The 15944-nt window shown below is 39.8% G+C and overlaps 2 protein-coding genes across 2 annotated transcripts; one reads left to right on the forward strand and one right to left on the reverse strand.

Moving 5' to 3' along the window:
- Positions 1 to 494: 494 nt before the first annotated feature.
- On the reverse strand, positions 495 to 5621 carry LOC110054948 (vesicle-associated membrane protein 3-like). Its single transcript, XM_020761321.2, has 6 exons — positions 5509 to 5621; positions 5270 to 5312; positions 5007 to 5085; positions 3984 to 4063; positions 2832 to 2883; positions 495 to 1746 (listed from the first exon to the last, which is right to left on the reverse strand). Coding segments are annotated over exons 1-6 (339 nt in total). The 5' UTR covers positions 5511 to 5621; the 3' UTR covers positions 495 to 1663.
- A 42-nt stretch (positions 5622 to 5663) lies between these two features.
- Positions 5664 to 15700, forward strand: LOC110054947 (ATPase family AAA domain-containing protein 3-B-like). The gene is made up of 18 exons (XM_020761320.2): positions 5664 to 5985; positions 6335 to 6411; positions 6992 to 7093; positions 7424 to 7483; positions 7970 to 8039; positions 8520 to 8592; positions 9176 to 9268; positions 9380 to 9449; positions 10130 to 10197; positions 10450 to 10537; positions 10653 to 10709; positions 11390 to 11515; positions 11831 to 11955; positions 12033 to 12084; positions 12602 to 12672; positions 12864 to 13037; positions 13516 to 13624; positions 14791 to 15700. Exons 1-18 carry the CDS (start codon positions 5772 to 5774, stop codon positions 14971 to 14973), a joined length of 1812 nt encoding a protein of 603 aa, XP_020616979.2. The 5' UTR covers positions 5664 to 5771; the 3' UTR covers positions 14974 to 15700.
- Positions 15701 to 15944: the final 244 nt, after the last annotated feature.

Raw genomic sequence — 15944 nt, forward strand, 5'->3', positions numbered from 1 at the left:
GGCCAAGGAGAAACAAAAGTCATTACGTCACAGAAATCGTTTCCTGGCTCGGGTTCCCAGACGTTATTTTTGGCGGAGACAAGCGACAGCCGGAAATACGTCTGCGTTCGCAGGCTATGCCCAGTATGAGAACACAGCAATTACACTGTGGATCCCTTTACTTGAATTTGACATGTCAACCTTGGAGTAACTAACAAGCCAGCCCCCAAAGCCACGAAAACTTAGTACTGTTAAATTGGAATTTGGTTTTCCTTTGCGACACAGTAATTCTTCAGGGAAAGTTATTTATGATTCAGATACTTGAGAAACAAAGTCAGCGGAAATCTGTGGTTGCAGTTACTGGGGGAGAAATCAAGGCTTCATTTCATGTCTAGTTTATAAAACAATGTTGTTTTTTAAAATTATTTTTGCAGTGTAGCTGTACATGTACTCAGATGCAATGAATGGTAATCAGTGCCATCATCCATACACTTCAGGAACAAAAAAATACACAATTTAACTACAATCATTTATGTTTAATGTTCTTTTTAACATAATGAAAATAGCAGTGTAAATCAAATGTAACTCGGTAAATAATAAATTGAATATAATACTTATTTTGCAAAACACCACTTAGAATTTGCACTTCACCGCAGCAGTTTATACCACACTGTATACTGAAAATGTTTTGGAAATTTTTTAGGTCCATGTTTTTTGAAGCTAAAAAAAGAAAACAAGGCAGCTGCCGTGCAAAAACTTACAAAAACTTGAAACATTTTCCTGTCGGTCTATATGAAAGCCTTTCATAATTTTACAACTGAGGAAAAAGCTCTTATGAGATATGCATGTAATACTGCCTGAAGGAACTGGTATCCTAGCAAATATAGTGATGTGAAATGCGTTCATTTTGCTCCTCGAGAAATTTGGGTCCCAGATATAGCAGCTACAAACCATTTTGATCAACCATAGAATCTTAATGTACTGTGTATTATTGGGTAATTCGAATTGTGTCAACACCTTATGTAATGAACAAACAAAACTTTGAAAAAACCCTTAAGTGCTGCAACTAGCACCTTCCCACTCAGTCCCCCCACATAATTACCAGCTACACTGGGTAACTTGGATTACATAGATTCCAGGGCTGGGTTGTTCAAAGCCCGATTAAGCTAACCCAGGATTAGCGAGAATTTTGGTTTGTTTTGTAACTTTTCGGTAAGTAGGTATGTCAGTTTATATTCTTTGTCCTTCTGTTTTGAGTTTGAAAAACCACAAACTACACAGTGAAAAACATTTTCTATAAGCAAAATTAATACTTGGGTTAACTTTTAATCCTGGATTAGCGTTAACCGGCTTTCGAGCTGTTTCAGTTTACAGTCATGATATTCTTAGCTTCCATTGCTCTAATGAAAAAAAAAGGCCTCTGCACTCAAGGACAATCAACACAGTTGATTTGCATTACAATATTATGTTACAGAGTTTGATTCTGTGGGACCTATTTAATCAAAATAAAACTAACTAATTTATAATTACTTTATGTTAGAGTTGTGCTTGCCAGTGCACACATTGAGATTGACCACAGAAGACTCCTTTTTATGTACAGCTTCTACAAAATAAGCTTATACTTGTAAAAAGCCCTTGTTCCCTTTATTACAAGAATATCTCAGAGCCCTTTTGTATGTTAACGTCATTTTCCTTTTGTGGTAGAAGCCACAGTAGCTTTTTCACCACTACTTGAACTTTTTTTCTGGTTGTCTGTCACCACCCAAACTATAAAGAAAGAAAAAAAAGCACACAGATCAAACAGAGCTAATGTGTTGAGGCTTAATGACCTTGTGAATACAAAATATTCCACAACCTAGCAATTTTGTGATTGAAGTACATGTAGTGCTTTTCTTTGAGAAGGGAGGCTAGTCACAATTGAAGGGGTGTATGAAAAAAAAGCCCTAAGTGACTCTTGATCGCATGTCAAATTCTCCCTTTTTTGTGGAGGGAAGCGAAAAACAGTTTGTTGGAGAATCTTACAGTCTATCAGATGTCACTTAGAGTCTTTTTCCATGCACCCTTTCAATTTACATACTAGCTTTTCCCCGAGTTATAACAGCATCTCTGCTGGAGGGAGAAGGAGAACCACTAAAACAGATGTGTCTTGCCCAAAAACACACACAAAAAAAATTGACAATGGACGGGGTTCAAGCCCTGGATGCCCTAATCCAGTAACTCTCCATCAAAACCAAACTTCTACCATGTCTTCCAGAACATCTACCCTTTGAATGGCCACAAAAAAAGAAATGGTTTTACCAGGCAAAGGGAGAGGTCTTCACTACCCTAGTGGCCCAAAACCACCTGAAATTCACTCAGAATTTGTAGCATAAAGCTACTAGGGGCACTGGTCCAGCACAAGATCATCCCACGTATTTTGTTAGATTCCCCTCTCAATTTGTCGTTACCCATTTATAATCAGGAAGCCAGGGGTTTCAATAACATTTTCAACAGGATGGCAAAAGGTTTTCACATACTGGCAAAATGTTTTGAACTGAACTTCTTCATAAGAAAAACCGTCCTCTACAGGGTCAAGCCAGGTAGGAAAAAATCATCCTCACAGCCCGTCATTTTGCCCATTGCCCAGCCCTTTAAGAAACCCCTGGAAAGCACTGCAAGAGTAAAGTATCATGTCCAAGAACACAGCACAACAACTCTAACAAAGTTTGTACCAAGACCACTCGATATGGAGTCCAATACATGGGTAAACCATTAGTCCCCTGCATCTGAATAGCAAATGAATGTCTGAATTTATAAATGCAATGATATTAAACCACAAGATCTCAGCAAGGAAGACACTGGAATACACTTACTGACAATGACAGCAATTATCACAAGGATCACCACAATGAGAATGATCCACATCTGTCAAATTAACAGAAAAAGATATTCAGCATCTGAACAAGCAAGAGTAAACTCAAATAGTCAAATTACAATTTCCCATCCTATAGGAGAATCTGTTTATTTGCAAGCTTCAATATACAGTTTCTGATAGAGCTACAAAAAATATCAGTGCCTGAACAGCACAATCAACTGTTGCAAGGAATTTGTGTCTGATGTATTGAATCGTTTTTGTGCAATGCAAAGAATTTATGAGTACATTAGCACTTTTGCCACCCAAAAATTTTCTGATCAGTTTATGAAAGCCAATTTCTCCTGAAGTATTATACCCAAAGGGCCCAACATTTCACAAATTACTAAGTTTTACAAGCTCTTTAAATGTTTGCAATCAATTTGAGTCTACCATGATGCCTTCTCTGTGCATAGTCATATGTTAATGAAGAAAAATGTAAACAATGATGTCAGCAAAGATCAGTTTGCCTATAATTGGTAAAACTTGTACTGTACCAAAACACAAGGAATTCTAGTTTCAATCTGAGGAAAACATCATTGGCTTAAAAAGTTAACTCGTTTTAAACTGTACAAACACCAGCAATAAGAACACTTTCAAACAAAGCAAAATCCTAGATACCCTGCCTATGTATGTACCTGGGGTATTTATTTCACATTTCATGGCATGTTTAGCCTTGTCAATGTCAATGATTGATCAGCTTTACATTGAGGAAGAAAATGGTCAGAGCAACTCTGCCTTTTCTCACCTAATATACTTTCATTCTAAATAGTTTTCAGGAGAGGGGTGGCTTTGAATTTTCAATTTCATGATTCTGTGGAGATGCTCTTTAGAGGGGGCAGGGGGAAGAATTAGTTAGTTTGGACAGAACTGATGCCTGCCAGCTGATACAAAGTTGAGTTGATGTTTCTTTATCTAGGTATGTACTTTAATCAACACATGCAACTTAAATGACAACTAGGAGATTTTCAAAGTTAATCCAACTAAGGCTCCAAAAAGTCTAAGAGTAAATGCATTCACTGCTTTGCAAGATGTGAAGTATCCCCTTTCATTAAGACCTGTGGCCAAGACATTCACAACAAATCATTTGAATAACTACAAAGATTTAGCATACCTTGCAATTCTGCCACCACATCTTGCGTTTCAGTCTTGCAGCACTGTGCTCAAACTGTGATGCTCCAGCTTGCAGTTGATCTGATCACAACAAAAAGTGACAGTTGTTGATCCCTATTTTAGGACAGACCGGCAGCATGCATTTATATGGAAATAACACCTGGTCCAACATCAGAAAATGCCCAACAAAAATTTCCAACTTGGAAACTATTTTTATAGATTGAAATGTGCTCTGACACCAAACTGTCCAAAAATAACTGACGAAAATAATAATAGTTACAAGTATGTGGCAAATGACGGTTTGGAGGGCTGCACGTTCTACTCATTAACAAAAGTACTTCATGCCTCGTCAGGTCACTGCTAAGTCTCTACTTAAAACAAGAGCACACTTCTTCATTACAAAAGTTTTTTAAATAGCCCTTTTAATATTGACTTTGATCTGACTGAAAAATTTCAAAAAATGTCTTTGTACTCAAAATGCATTAAATTGGGTGTACATTAAACTGATTGTAAAAATTTATCATGCGAGAAGTTATTTCCTGAACATCGAAACTATCAGACTGCACGACTAATTACTAACAAAAAAGCAGTACAGCCTAAAAACTGGCTGCAAAAAAACATTCAATAACACAAGTTGTAGGAACAGTACTGTTCTAAGTATTTTTCTCCGATAATGACTAATATCACCAATAATCTCGGAGGACTACAGTTTGATTCCAAACTTAAGAGAACATACGTCAGAGGGTAGCTATACATATTGACATCAAGTCTAAAATTACATGTAACCCTATATTATTTAAATTAAGTCAGTCAGCGACATGCAATCACAAATTCAGAACTAATCATACAACAAATTTTTATATTGTATGCTTCTCTGTGTTCTTTCGTTACATTTGGTATAAAATCACTGGTGACATGCCACACAGAAACACCTTTTGCACGAACAAATAAAAAATACGGAGTCCTTTATAAGAAGCTACAAGCATTGTTTCATGTTGAACACTGAGAAGTACAAGTTTCGTACCTGCCCGTGAATCTAGCTCTGACAGCTTCGCATCTCTTTCCAACACCTTATCAACATTAACTTTCATGATATCTACCACCTAAAAAAGACAAATCAAAAACGAAACAACAGTGAGACAAAAAAAGAATCTTGTTTTGACATAAGCTTTGATTCCCCGAAAACCCGAAGCACAGGAAGCTTATAAACAGTGAGGACGGAGTTTTTGAATGGTGCGTTTTCAACATTCAGACCAAACAGTGGAGAATTCATAATAATGAAATCACCTCATCTACTTGGGCTTGCGTTTGCTGTAACCTTTTGTTCGACCTGAAATTAAAAGAAACAGAAATTTTGAGTAATCAAATGTGGATGAGGCGAGCAGAGGGGTGCAGATCATCGAAACTGCCCGCCAAATTTGGACGGAAGGCTTAACGGCACAAGATATTACGCAGGATAACGAGGACATTCGACAAATTTCATAGTTCGGTGTATAATATTAAAAAAGGAAACTGTCTCTTCTTACATTTTGACGAATTACGATGGGTTAGACGCCCAACCAATGCAGCAAATGAAGGAAAAATTTAACCCTCGTTCCTTTTTCCTCTTGATAAACTCGGCAGTGACGTCATTCGTACTGAGCCGTGATTTGCAAATCCAGCGGAGATTCCCATTGGTGTGAGAGCGAGGCTACCGGTTTGGAGGCTTGCACGTGTGAAACTTATATCAGATCCGAAGGAAACTTTTGGTAAAACTTTTCGTATTTAGTAGAGATCTCCTTCGTTTTTGATGTCCTGGATATTTGGAGTAAACAAGCCGCCTCCGCCCGGAGAAGGACCGCCCCTGATCCCTGGCGCTCCGCCTGGGGCAGGCGGTGATGACGGTGGAGGGAAGGATGACAAACCGGAGAATGAAGGGTCCAAAGCTGCCCCAGTTTGGAGAAGCTTTGATCCGTCGGGTCTTGAGCGAGCTGCCAAAGCTGCGAGAGAACTTGAGAAATCACGTGAGTGATAAATACTGTAAAGCACGGAGATGTATTCTGATAATCTCTGTGTAAGGCATAATTTTCACTATAACCATAAACACTAAAACAGCTGATGTCGCAAATCGGTTTACTTCTTCGCTGTATTACTATGCTGTGGCCTTTCAGCGACACAAATTGTTTGTGTTCTTTGTGTATTTCTGTTGCCATTATTCCCAATCAAACAATCTGTCCGTCTTATAAAACAATGAAGCAAACACTGCACCCTCCTCCATCCCCCATTCCTCTGGATAATAATTGATCATTCCTGATTTTAAATTAGAGAGAAAGTAATGATATGCTGAGATATCCAACTATATATTATATTAAGATCACTCTCAAGAAGCACTGGAGATGGCTAGAATTCAGGAAACAACAAAACAGTTGGAGCAGCAGAAGAAAATCAAGGTAAATCTTCACATCCTGGTGACTCGTAACTGGCAGCACCAGGCACCTGTAGCACAGGCTGGGGCAGATCTAGGAGGTTTCAGGGGGTTCAGTCGAAACCCATGAGACATTCTAACACACTGACTTGGCCTCAGAATGTTAGAAATTCCATTTCTGAGGACCTCGACTTTTAAAATTGACCCCCTACAGTACCTTGAACCCCCTTCTCTAAAATCCTCTACCTACCCCAGAATGGACCGGCTAGGAGTAATGCAATTCCCCCAGTATGAGTTGTTAGTCCTTTGCAGGTCCCCTGGCATTTACCAGATAATTTGCCTGTACAAATTAACTAGTACAGGGGCAGTGGGTGCACACCCCCCCCCCCCCCCCCGAAATGAAGCCTTCTTCTTCATATTTGGACCAGTCAGCTACGTCATTCCTCAGTGGTGCACCTCCTCCTAAGAAAAATCCTAGATCTGTAGTGCCCCTGTAGTGCCATTTTAACGCAAGTTAGTTCTGGTCTGGTTAGTGTATTGCTCTGGAGACCAATGCCCTAATATGCCCTTACATTTAAAATGTTTGCTGTCACTGTTATGTTTAGGAATATGAGGCAAATATTGAACACATGCAATTGGACAGAATACGAGTGGAACAGGAAGAAAAGAGAAAAACTCTTGCAGCAGAAACTCAGCAACACCAGAAGGTATGAAACAGGGAGCTAATCAAAACAAAGGGACATGATATTTATTGGGCATGCAGTCTAGATCTTAAAACTCCTTTCTGTTTAAATGTCAATGTTTTGAACTGAGAGGACATTGCCTGCTTACAGAAAAAGAGCATATCTGCTGGGAAAAGATTTCACCCAAAACTACTTCTCGTTGACTGCAAATTATCCAGTAAATGGATGGCCAAAAAAACCTTTAACCAAGATATATTTTTATTATCTCTGTCTAACAGGAGTAATCTAGGATATTAATGAAGAAACTAAGAAACTACACATTAAAAAGATACTTTTTTTCTGATTCTTCATCAGCGTGCTGAGTACCAAGACCAGTTAGCAAGGAAGCGTTATGATGATCAGCTTTTGCAACAGGTAATGCCAACATTTTATTATTATTATTTTAAAAAAAAAAGTAAAAAGATAAAAAACATTTTATTATTCTGGAGCCATTTTGCTTTCATTGAAATCAGTCTGTAGTGTGTTACATTAGCTGTCAGTAAAAAGGTAAACTAAGGTAAAGCCTCCATTCGAGCTAAGTGGCCCATCAGGCCAGAGTTTATCCTGGTTTCTGTAGCATGAAGCGACTAGGAGTATTTCTACTCCCCCCTGGATGGGATGCTAGTCCATTGCAGGGCTAACCCAAACATTGAGTTTGCTGGTACCCATAGATACAACTGGATGGAGAGAGGCACTGTGAGAGTCAAGTGTCTTGCCCAAGAACACAACACAATGTCCCCTGCAAGGGCTTGAACCTGGTCTGCTCAGTCCAGAGATGAATGCACTAACCATGAGGCCACCGCGCCTCCACAGTGGTGGATATTAAATATCGCTGACAAGTAAAATTTATTCCCTTCATAGCGACGTATGAATGAAGACAACTTGGCTAAACAAGAAGAGTCAGTCAAGAAACAAGAGGCTATGAAAAGAGGTACTCAGTGGCTTTCTGTTTGTGTGCCATGTTTAAAGCCATGTACCTATTGTTAGTAGTCAAAATGCCAAATTATTTTAGTAAAACAGAGCTTGAATTAACTAATGCAGTAAATTGGTGCATGGCAACTGGTGGGCCTTTTTCACATTTTTGTGATGATCAAGTTAGGCTTTTTATGTTAACTTGTCCGTGGAAGGAACAAAGCTTTTTAAGAAGACCTTCAGTTTTCCTTGATTGAAGTTCCTTTACATTTTCATTCCAAACAAGGAATTTGCCTAAAAAGCTTGAAAACTACACTCAGTAGATAATTAAGTTGTACCCGTTATTATTTTTGTTATATAGTACATTACACTAACTGAATTATTGCTTGTGATAGTTAAATTAACACTGACATGAAAACAGTTGTAACAGGCAAGAACTGACATTTAAATTAACTTCCTTATCAGCAAGTGAAAAGATGCCTGTTTATTACCTCTTCAGGTACAATTGAGTATGAGGCTGATTTAAAACATCAAAATGAAATGAAGAGGCTGGAAGCAGAGCTTCGTGGCAAGTAAGTGATGAGGTTGATCAGGTATTAATTAGTAGCTACCTCTCTGTATTAGCCACTTACAAAGACCAGGATCACAGGCAGATTTGGGGGGGGGGGGGGGGGGGGATGAATGGATTGGGACAAGCAAAAAATTAAAACAAAAATAAAAAAGATTGTGAATATTATGACAGAAATAAAGGCAAACTCTCTGGACAGGCACCTTGTTGTAATCTCTACCTCGTGGCAGTGCTAGTTCAGTATTCCTGGTGCAACAGTTTTCACAGTAAGTTCCAGTTCCGACATTTTGTTGGCATACCCCAATGATTCTGTAACCTCAAGATACCAGCCACCCCTGCCCCCTTTGAAAGTCCTAGATCCACCCGTGAGGATTTTTTGTTCCCACCATACACCAGTCTACATTGCTTACCTATATTGAAATCTCTAACAGCCAGTTAATTCTGTCCAAATGTGACTTTTAAGTTCAACCATCCCTTCTTCCCATAAATTCAACGAAACTCAAAATATCTGCATGTTTGCAGACTTTTTTTTTAGTCTACGAAATTAATTAATTATTAGAATTAATACTCTTGATGTTAAATTTTAGAGCCAAGATCGAACGTGAAAACAAGGATATCAAACTGGAAAAGATTAGAGTTAAGGCTGCCGAGCAGAGAGAAACTGTGCTGCAGTCAATCAAGTGAGTTCTTGGATTAAATATCATATTAATTTATCTGCAATCCCTTTTGATATAATGTGATATGATAAGTATTTATATAATTTTGTTTTTGTTCTTTGTGTTTTCCTCCAGGACAGCTGGAAGTATACTTGGAGCAGGGTTTGATGCTTTCATCTCAGACTGGGACAAAATATCAGCCACAGTAAGGATCCCTTTTTATTATATAATTATACTGATTGCAGGAGGGACTCCTGACTAATTGTTATTTTGGAGAATTTCATTAACTGCGATGAATTTACACCTGTTCAAACTCACCTCTCCCCCCCCCCCCCCCCCCTCCCTGAAAAGAAAAATGCTGGGAACATTGAGTATTGACGTGTTATGTTACATGTAGAACAAGATCCTGGGGGAGGGAGACTCCTGTATCCCAGTCAGAAAATTTGAATTGAACCCCCAAAGGAGACCAATCTGAGCGTGGCTCGATCTTTATTTGACCCCTAAAAGATACCACTTAAAATGGGATAAGCTTGATTACCAGCCACTGTTCAGGAAATGAGCCTGTGTCAGTAGACTGGAACTCAAAAGACCAGCAGAAATCAAGCCTAAAAACAGAATTAAGATCATCTCTTTTCTTATTATTTCTTCGAGTGCACCCTAAAAGTTAAAATAGTGGGGTTTGGTCATCAACACCCTGAGTGAGACCGGAATCCTTGATTTATACCCCTAAATGAGAGGACAAGCACCCGGGACCTTTTCATGTGGAAGCCCTTCTTTTCCCTGGGAACACGATATTCAAATTTGGTGACATCAGAATAGATTAGCTCCTGATTTGGCCATTCTGTTTTCTAAATATTGTACTTATGTGATTGATTTACCTTCCAGGCAGCTGGTTTGGCTCTTCTTGCCTTGGGAGTGTATACAGCTAAATATGGTACTGGAGTAACCGCGAGGTCAGGTTTACATTGTTGCTTTCTCTTCTCTCTGAGAAAAGCTTGTCTTGTGTGGCTTGCAGTTGGTTGTAATTATAGTGAGAAATTGTTTGAAGAACTTGTGAGGTTTGTGGGATTTCCAAACACGGAAATGATAGGAAAGTCTAAGCCTCCACTCACCTTTCTTATTCTGAGGTTAGATGTAATAATCGCTCTTAGAAAAAATATCAATTGCTTAAATATTAAATTTTAATGCCTACTTATACATTGTAGATTTATTGAAGCACGCTTAGGGAAACCAAGTCTTGTTCGAGACACATCAAGGTTGAATGTTTTTGGTGCTGTAAGGCACCCAATCCAGGTATTATTTTCATTTTTCATTCACTGTTACATTAAAGTTCGTTTTTCCTTCCCTCTTTTTGCTGGAAACTGAGTATTCTTGTGCTTGGACAAATTTTTGTTTCTTTTTTTTCCAGACTGTTAGAAAAATGTTTGTTAACTATGAAGATTCATTACAAGGAATTATTTTAAAGGTAAGTGAAAAATGTTCGTTTCAAAAAATCTGATCACACCCATGATCACCACACAGTTGGATCACTTTTTTGGAAAAGAACATTTTAGATATCTAAGGCCCCGGTCACACTACAGCATTTTTGAAAGTGTCCGTTTTTGTCTCAAACATGACGAAGCAAAATATTTGTTTTCCATTTGTTTCCAACTGTCCACGCTAATGCGTTTTTGTGTGAAAACGCATCATTTTAGATGCATTTTTTCGTCACCATTTTCAAAGGTCTCCGTTTTCACCTGTGCATACTAGAAAGGATGCGTTTGCAAAACGCTCCACTTTAAATACCGTCGTCAAAAGTCTCTGTTTGCATCAGCGTTTTCGGGCATTTAGCGTGGACAGTAGAAGAAAACGTATCCAAAAGTATGCGTTTTCAAACGAAAGTGCATTTATTCAGTGTGGTCGGGGCCTTATTATCCAAGCGCAAGGACTGTACTGGAAAAATGTTGGCTCGACGTTTTGATAGTACAGAATGGACATAGTAAGGTCCGTACAAAAAAGACCAGGGGCCGGCAATGGAGCAGTGTGATTGGTTGATTTTACTTGCTGGCCCTCTGAACTAACTTAGTCATGTAATAAGTTGTGATATTCCAATCTATTAAAAATACTTCAATGTAAATTTTTGTTGCCTTAATCACTTCATCACAGCCCTCCCTCGAAACAAGGCTTCAAGAAGTTAGCAAGGCAACAGCCAACACAAAGAAAAACAAAGGACTCTACAGAAATCTGTTGTTTTATGGCCCACCAGGAACTGGGAAGACTATGTTTGCAAAGGTGAGAGGATTTGCTCGTTGGTGATCGCTGGCAGTCTTTGGAATTCATAGATATAAGTCGCCTAACTCTTTCCCTAATCCCAGGAAACGTCTCGTAAAGTGATTCTTTCTCTTGTAAGCGAAGACGATATTTCTGGGCCGTACATTCAGTTATATTCAATCTCGGTCTAGTGTTGTAATTTTCTTGACTTATCCCGCAATAAAGTGGTCATTAGGGGCTGCAACGATCACTTGGAAGCAACTTCACTAGCTTTTATCTCTACACTTAAAAGTTTTGAATCGAAAAAGTTTCTAAAAGCTACTCTTTGTTTTTCAGAGCCTCGCCAAGCATTCTGGGATGGATTACGGCATCATGACGGGAGGTGACATTGTTCCTATGGGGAAGGAGGGTGTGACGGCCATGCATAAAGTATTTGACTGGGCACAGACTTCAAGGAGAGGGTGAGCAAAAAATTGTTCGCGTTGTCCTGTGTTTGCGAGTTAAATACCTTATTTTTTCGTTCGCCTCTGTCCTCTAGGCTTTTGCTCTTTGTTGACGAAGCGGACGCTTTTTTGCGGAAACGTAATCAGGTAAGGGCGACATTTTGTGCTTAGAATACAGAGTTTCTACTTGCGCGCGTCAATAGTGTTTAACGCTACTACAAAAAAGATTGAATAGAGCAAGACCCCGTCCACACTACCCCAGGGAAATTTGAGAACGGCGTTTTCACTCTGAAAACGCATTAAATGTTTTCCGTCCACACTACGCCGGGGAAATTTGAAAACGCAACGATCACCGCTCATTTTGGATTTGTGTTTGAGGAAAACCAGGTCAGGGAAATCACATGATTTTCGTGACGCCATCGCTTTCGAAATAAAAGCTCCGTTTTCCAAATGTTCTCTGTCCACACGGAAACAAAAACCTGGCATTTTCAAATTCCTTCCGGTTTGAAGAGCGTTTTCGAAAAGCTCCGTTTTCATGGCCGATTAGTGTGGACTGTAGGCCTTAGAAATAATGATGTCGAATTAAACGAGGAAGAATGTGTCCCTTTTACTGAGGGTGTAGTGTAAACTTGACTAAGTACAAGATATTTTGTTGGCCACTCAGGAAAAGATGAGCGAAGACTTGCGAAGTACACTCAATGCCTTCCTCTACAGAACTGGAGAATCTTCGCGCAAGTAAGAGATTTATTACTTGGTGTTAAAACCGAAAGTTTTCTTTTTACTTTAAGCTAGAAATTGAAAAATTCTGTAATGCAAATTTTTTTTGTTTGTTTTGCTATTCTCAAATTCCCAACTGCACGGTATTGAATCGTTTCTTCATAATTTTTTTCCTCTGTTTTTGTTCATTTTTCTTTCTTTGTGTGCAGGTTTATGCTCGTCCTCGCCAGTAACCAGCCTGACCAGTTTGACTGGGCCATCAATGACAGGTTAGACGAGATGATCGAGTTTGGTCTGCCATCCCTCGAGGAACGGGTCCGATTAGTCCGTCAATATTTTGAAGAGCACGTGTTAAAGCCGGCTACCACTGGATCTCGCGCCAGGTGAGACAAACAACGGATTCCAGCGACAATTTTTTTTTTTTCTGTAAATAAGATTTCTGCTGCTGTTTAAAGAAATGAGCCCGTACTGACCCCTCTCGGGGACGAACGCGACAGGGCCCGACTGGACTTGACCGGACCCGACTGGACCCGAGAGAGCGGCGGAAATCGAACCTAATGAAAATAAAACAGGATGATTCGCTCTTGGTAAAGTACAGTGCACAGCTGCCAAATTACTCAGTTAATGGTATGTTACATTAACTGGCCGGCTGCGCGAAACAACCGAAAAGCCGGCTGTCTTGCCTGAGGTGTTTGAAGGAGTTGTTCCGAAGGGGAAAGAATTTCAAAGTTAATGTAAATTTATTGTTAGTCTTCTCAGATTATTGCAAAATGAGACAGCCTTAACAGCTAAAGCACTTAATTTTTATTAAATTTACCAGAAGTTATTTATGACAGTGTCCATTGTGCTCTTTTTTTTCAGTCGGATGAAAATTGCAAACTTCGACTTCAGCAAGAAATGTCACCAAATTGCTGAAGTAACGAGAGGACTTTCTGGAAGAGAAATCTCTAAAATAGCGATCGCTTGGCAGGTAAGAGCACATGAGAACTGTAACAAAACCAACGGGAAGTATCAAAGCGTGAAAAAGTTGAATCAGTACCATACGTTCACTTTAAGGTTTTGTTGTCATCGACCGGTCTTCTAGGCACAAATTAACCGCCATCTTTGTATTAAAGAAACCGTTGTCCCGTTGCCTGCAGCACCTAACGTTAGAACCAAGTTACTTGGTTTTTCACTGGCTTTTTCATCATCATCTATCCTTTGAATTAGTGGGTCAAGCTTGTGTCAAACCCATGATTAGCCAAGCCTACTGTTTACGTTTTTAAACAGACCTTCATGACAAGTGTTTCATTGCGTGCCAGAGACTAAGGCCCCATTCACACTACGCCTGAGGAATTTGAAAACGGAGGTTTCACTCTGAAAACGCATCAAATGTTTTCCGTTCACACTACGCCTGAGGAATTTGAAAACGGAGGTTTCACTCTGAAAACGCATCAAATGTTTTCCGTTCACTCTACGCCGGAGAAATTTGAAAGCGGAGGTTTCACTCTGAAAACGCATCAAATGTTTTCCGTTCACACTACGCCTGAGGAATTTGAAAACGGAGGTTTCACTCTGAAAACGCATCAAATGTTTTCCGTTCACTCTACGCCGGAGAAATTTGAAAACGGAGGTTTCACTCTGAAAACGCATCAAATGTTTTCCGTTCACACTACGCCTGAGGAATTTGAAAACGGAGGTTTCACTCTGAAAACGCATCAAATGTTTTCCGTTCACACTACGCCTGAGGAATTTGAAAACGGAGGTTTTACTCTGGAAACGCATCAAATGTTTTCCGTTCACTCTACGCCGGAGAAATTTGAAAGCGGAGGTTTCACTCTGAAAACGCATCAAATGTTTTCCGTTCACTCTACGCCTGAGGAATTTGAAAACACAACAATCACCGGTCATTTTGGCAGGGAAATCACTGTCCTGACGCCATCGCTTTCGAAAAGCTCCGTTTTCAAAATGTTTTTCATCCACACTTAAACGCAAAGCCGACATTTCAAATTCCTCTGGTTCGAAGAGCGTTTTCGAAAAGCTCCGTTTTCGTGACGGATTAGTGTGGACGGTAGGCCTAACCGTAGAATTAAAGATGCGTTTTCAAATTTCTGCAACGTATTGTGGACACTGCCTAATTAGCTTTTCTTACTTTAGGCCAGCGCTTACGGTTCGCCCGATGGCGTCCTAACAGAAGAAATGATGGATGAAAGAGTAGAGGAAGCTGTCCGACAACACAAACAGAAAGTAGAATGGCATCAAACTGAGTCACCGACGGACACTGTTGAGTCAACTACAACGACAGAGAAAACCAGAGTATCTACGCCAAAAAGAACTTAGAAAAAAATCCGTCGCAATGAGAGACTGGTTTTTCGTTATGGGAATGTTATTGGAAATAAAGGTTGCCGGGCGTCGCCCAAGAGAAAGCTACAAAAAAGCAAGATTTAAATTTTCGTCGCACTCTGGCAATCGGGAAAGTTCGGTCAGTCACTCGACTGCAAAGGAAAGCTTCGAAATTGTCAGTCACAAACAAGAAGCCAGCAAAGTGTCCAGTCGGCAACACGTGACACAATCGTGACGTCTTCTTAGCTAAATCTCTCTGTCAGAGACCAATCCGTGAAAGAGCTGCCAACACCTGCAGGTGCAATCTATCGGCACGTGACTATTTTGACTTCTCCGCCCCTCACACTAAGTTTTTCGATTAGCAAAAATTATTTTGTACAGAGAGTTGTATGGAAATGGAAGTTTTCTCACACTCTCCAGCTAGGCCCGCTAGGTCCTCGGCTATTTGAAAGAGTAATTTGGCAATTCACCGTCAATAGGAGGACACGAATTAAAAATGGACGTTAATTTATTTCGTAGAGTTGCTACGCAACTACACATCTCTGCAAATCATGTGAACTGACGGTGGAATACCTTCACGGTTTGTTTGTCAGAAATCAAAGCTTTATTCTCGGTAGGGAAAATGGTGTAACACAATGGTAGAGCAAGCTGCCCAACCTATTTAGCAATTGACTTTTAATTATTAATATAATTAAGGTGATGTAAATATAAACGTCGTGAAGAACACATTTGTAATGCTCATTTCTGAAGTAGACTTTGCGCTTGGTGGCGCAGGACCCTGCCTCGTAAATTAAAATTTCAATTTTTAACATTACGTGTGAAAAGTCCCTCTCGCTGATCGAAACAGGCAGGGCTCAAGAGCGCGCGGATTCGTGCGCCCCTCGTGCGAGCTCACTGCAACGTAGGCTCGATTACCAGCCGCTGTTAGCGAAAGGAGCCCGCGCTCCTCTCCCGGACTCACTTTTCGG

This window comes from Orbicella faveolata, unplaced genomic scaffold (assembly GCF_042242905.1).
Source record: "Orbicella faveolata isolate gen_17 unplaced genomic scaffold, um_ofav_v1 contig_12, whole genome shotgun sequence".
NCBI lineage: Eukaryota > Metazoa > Cnidaria > Anthozoa > Scleractinia > Merulinidae > Orbicella > Orbicella faveolata.

Coding starts and splice junctions, on each gene's coding strand:
- LOC110054948 (XM_020761321.2), bottom strand. Junction 4,064..5,006: donor AGAGCTAGATTCACGGGCAG/GTACGAAACTTG, acceptor TGTTGTGATCAG/ATCAACTGCAAGCTGGAGCA. Junction 1,747..2,831: donor GATAATTGCTGTCATTGTCA/GTAAGTGTATTC, acceptor CTTTCTTTATAG/TTTGGGTGGTGACAGACAAC.
- LOC110054947 (XM_020761320.2), top strand. CDS start 5,772: ATGTCCTGGATATTTGGAGTAAACAAGCCGCCTCCGCCCGGAGAAGGA. Junction 9,269..9,379: donor ACTGTGCTGCAGTCAATCAA/GTGAGTTCTTGG, acceptor GTTTTCCTCCAG/GACAGCTGGAAGTATACTTG. Junction 12,673..12,863: donor ACTGGAGAATCTTCGCGCAA/GTAAGAGATTTA, acceptor CTTTGTGTGCAG/GTTTATGCTCGTCCTCGCCA.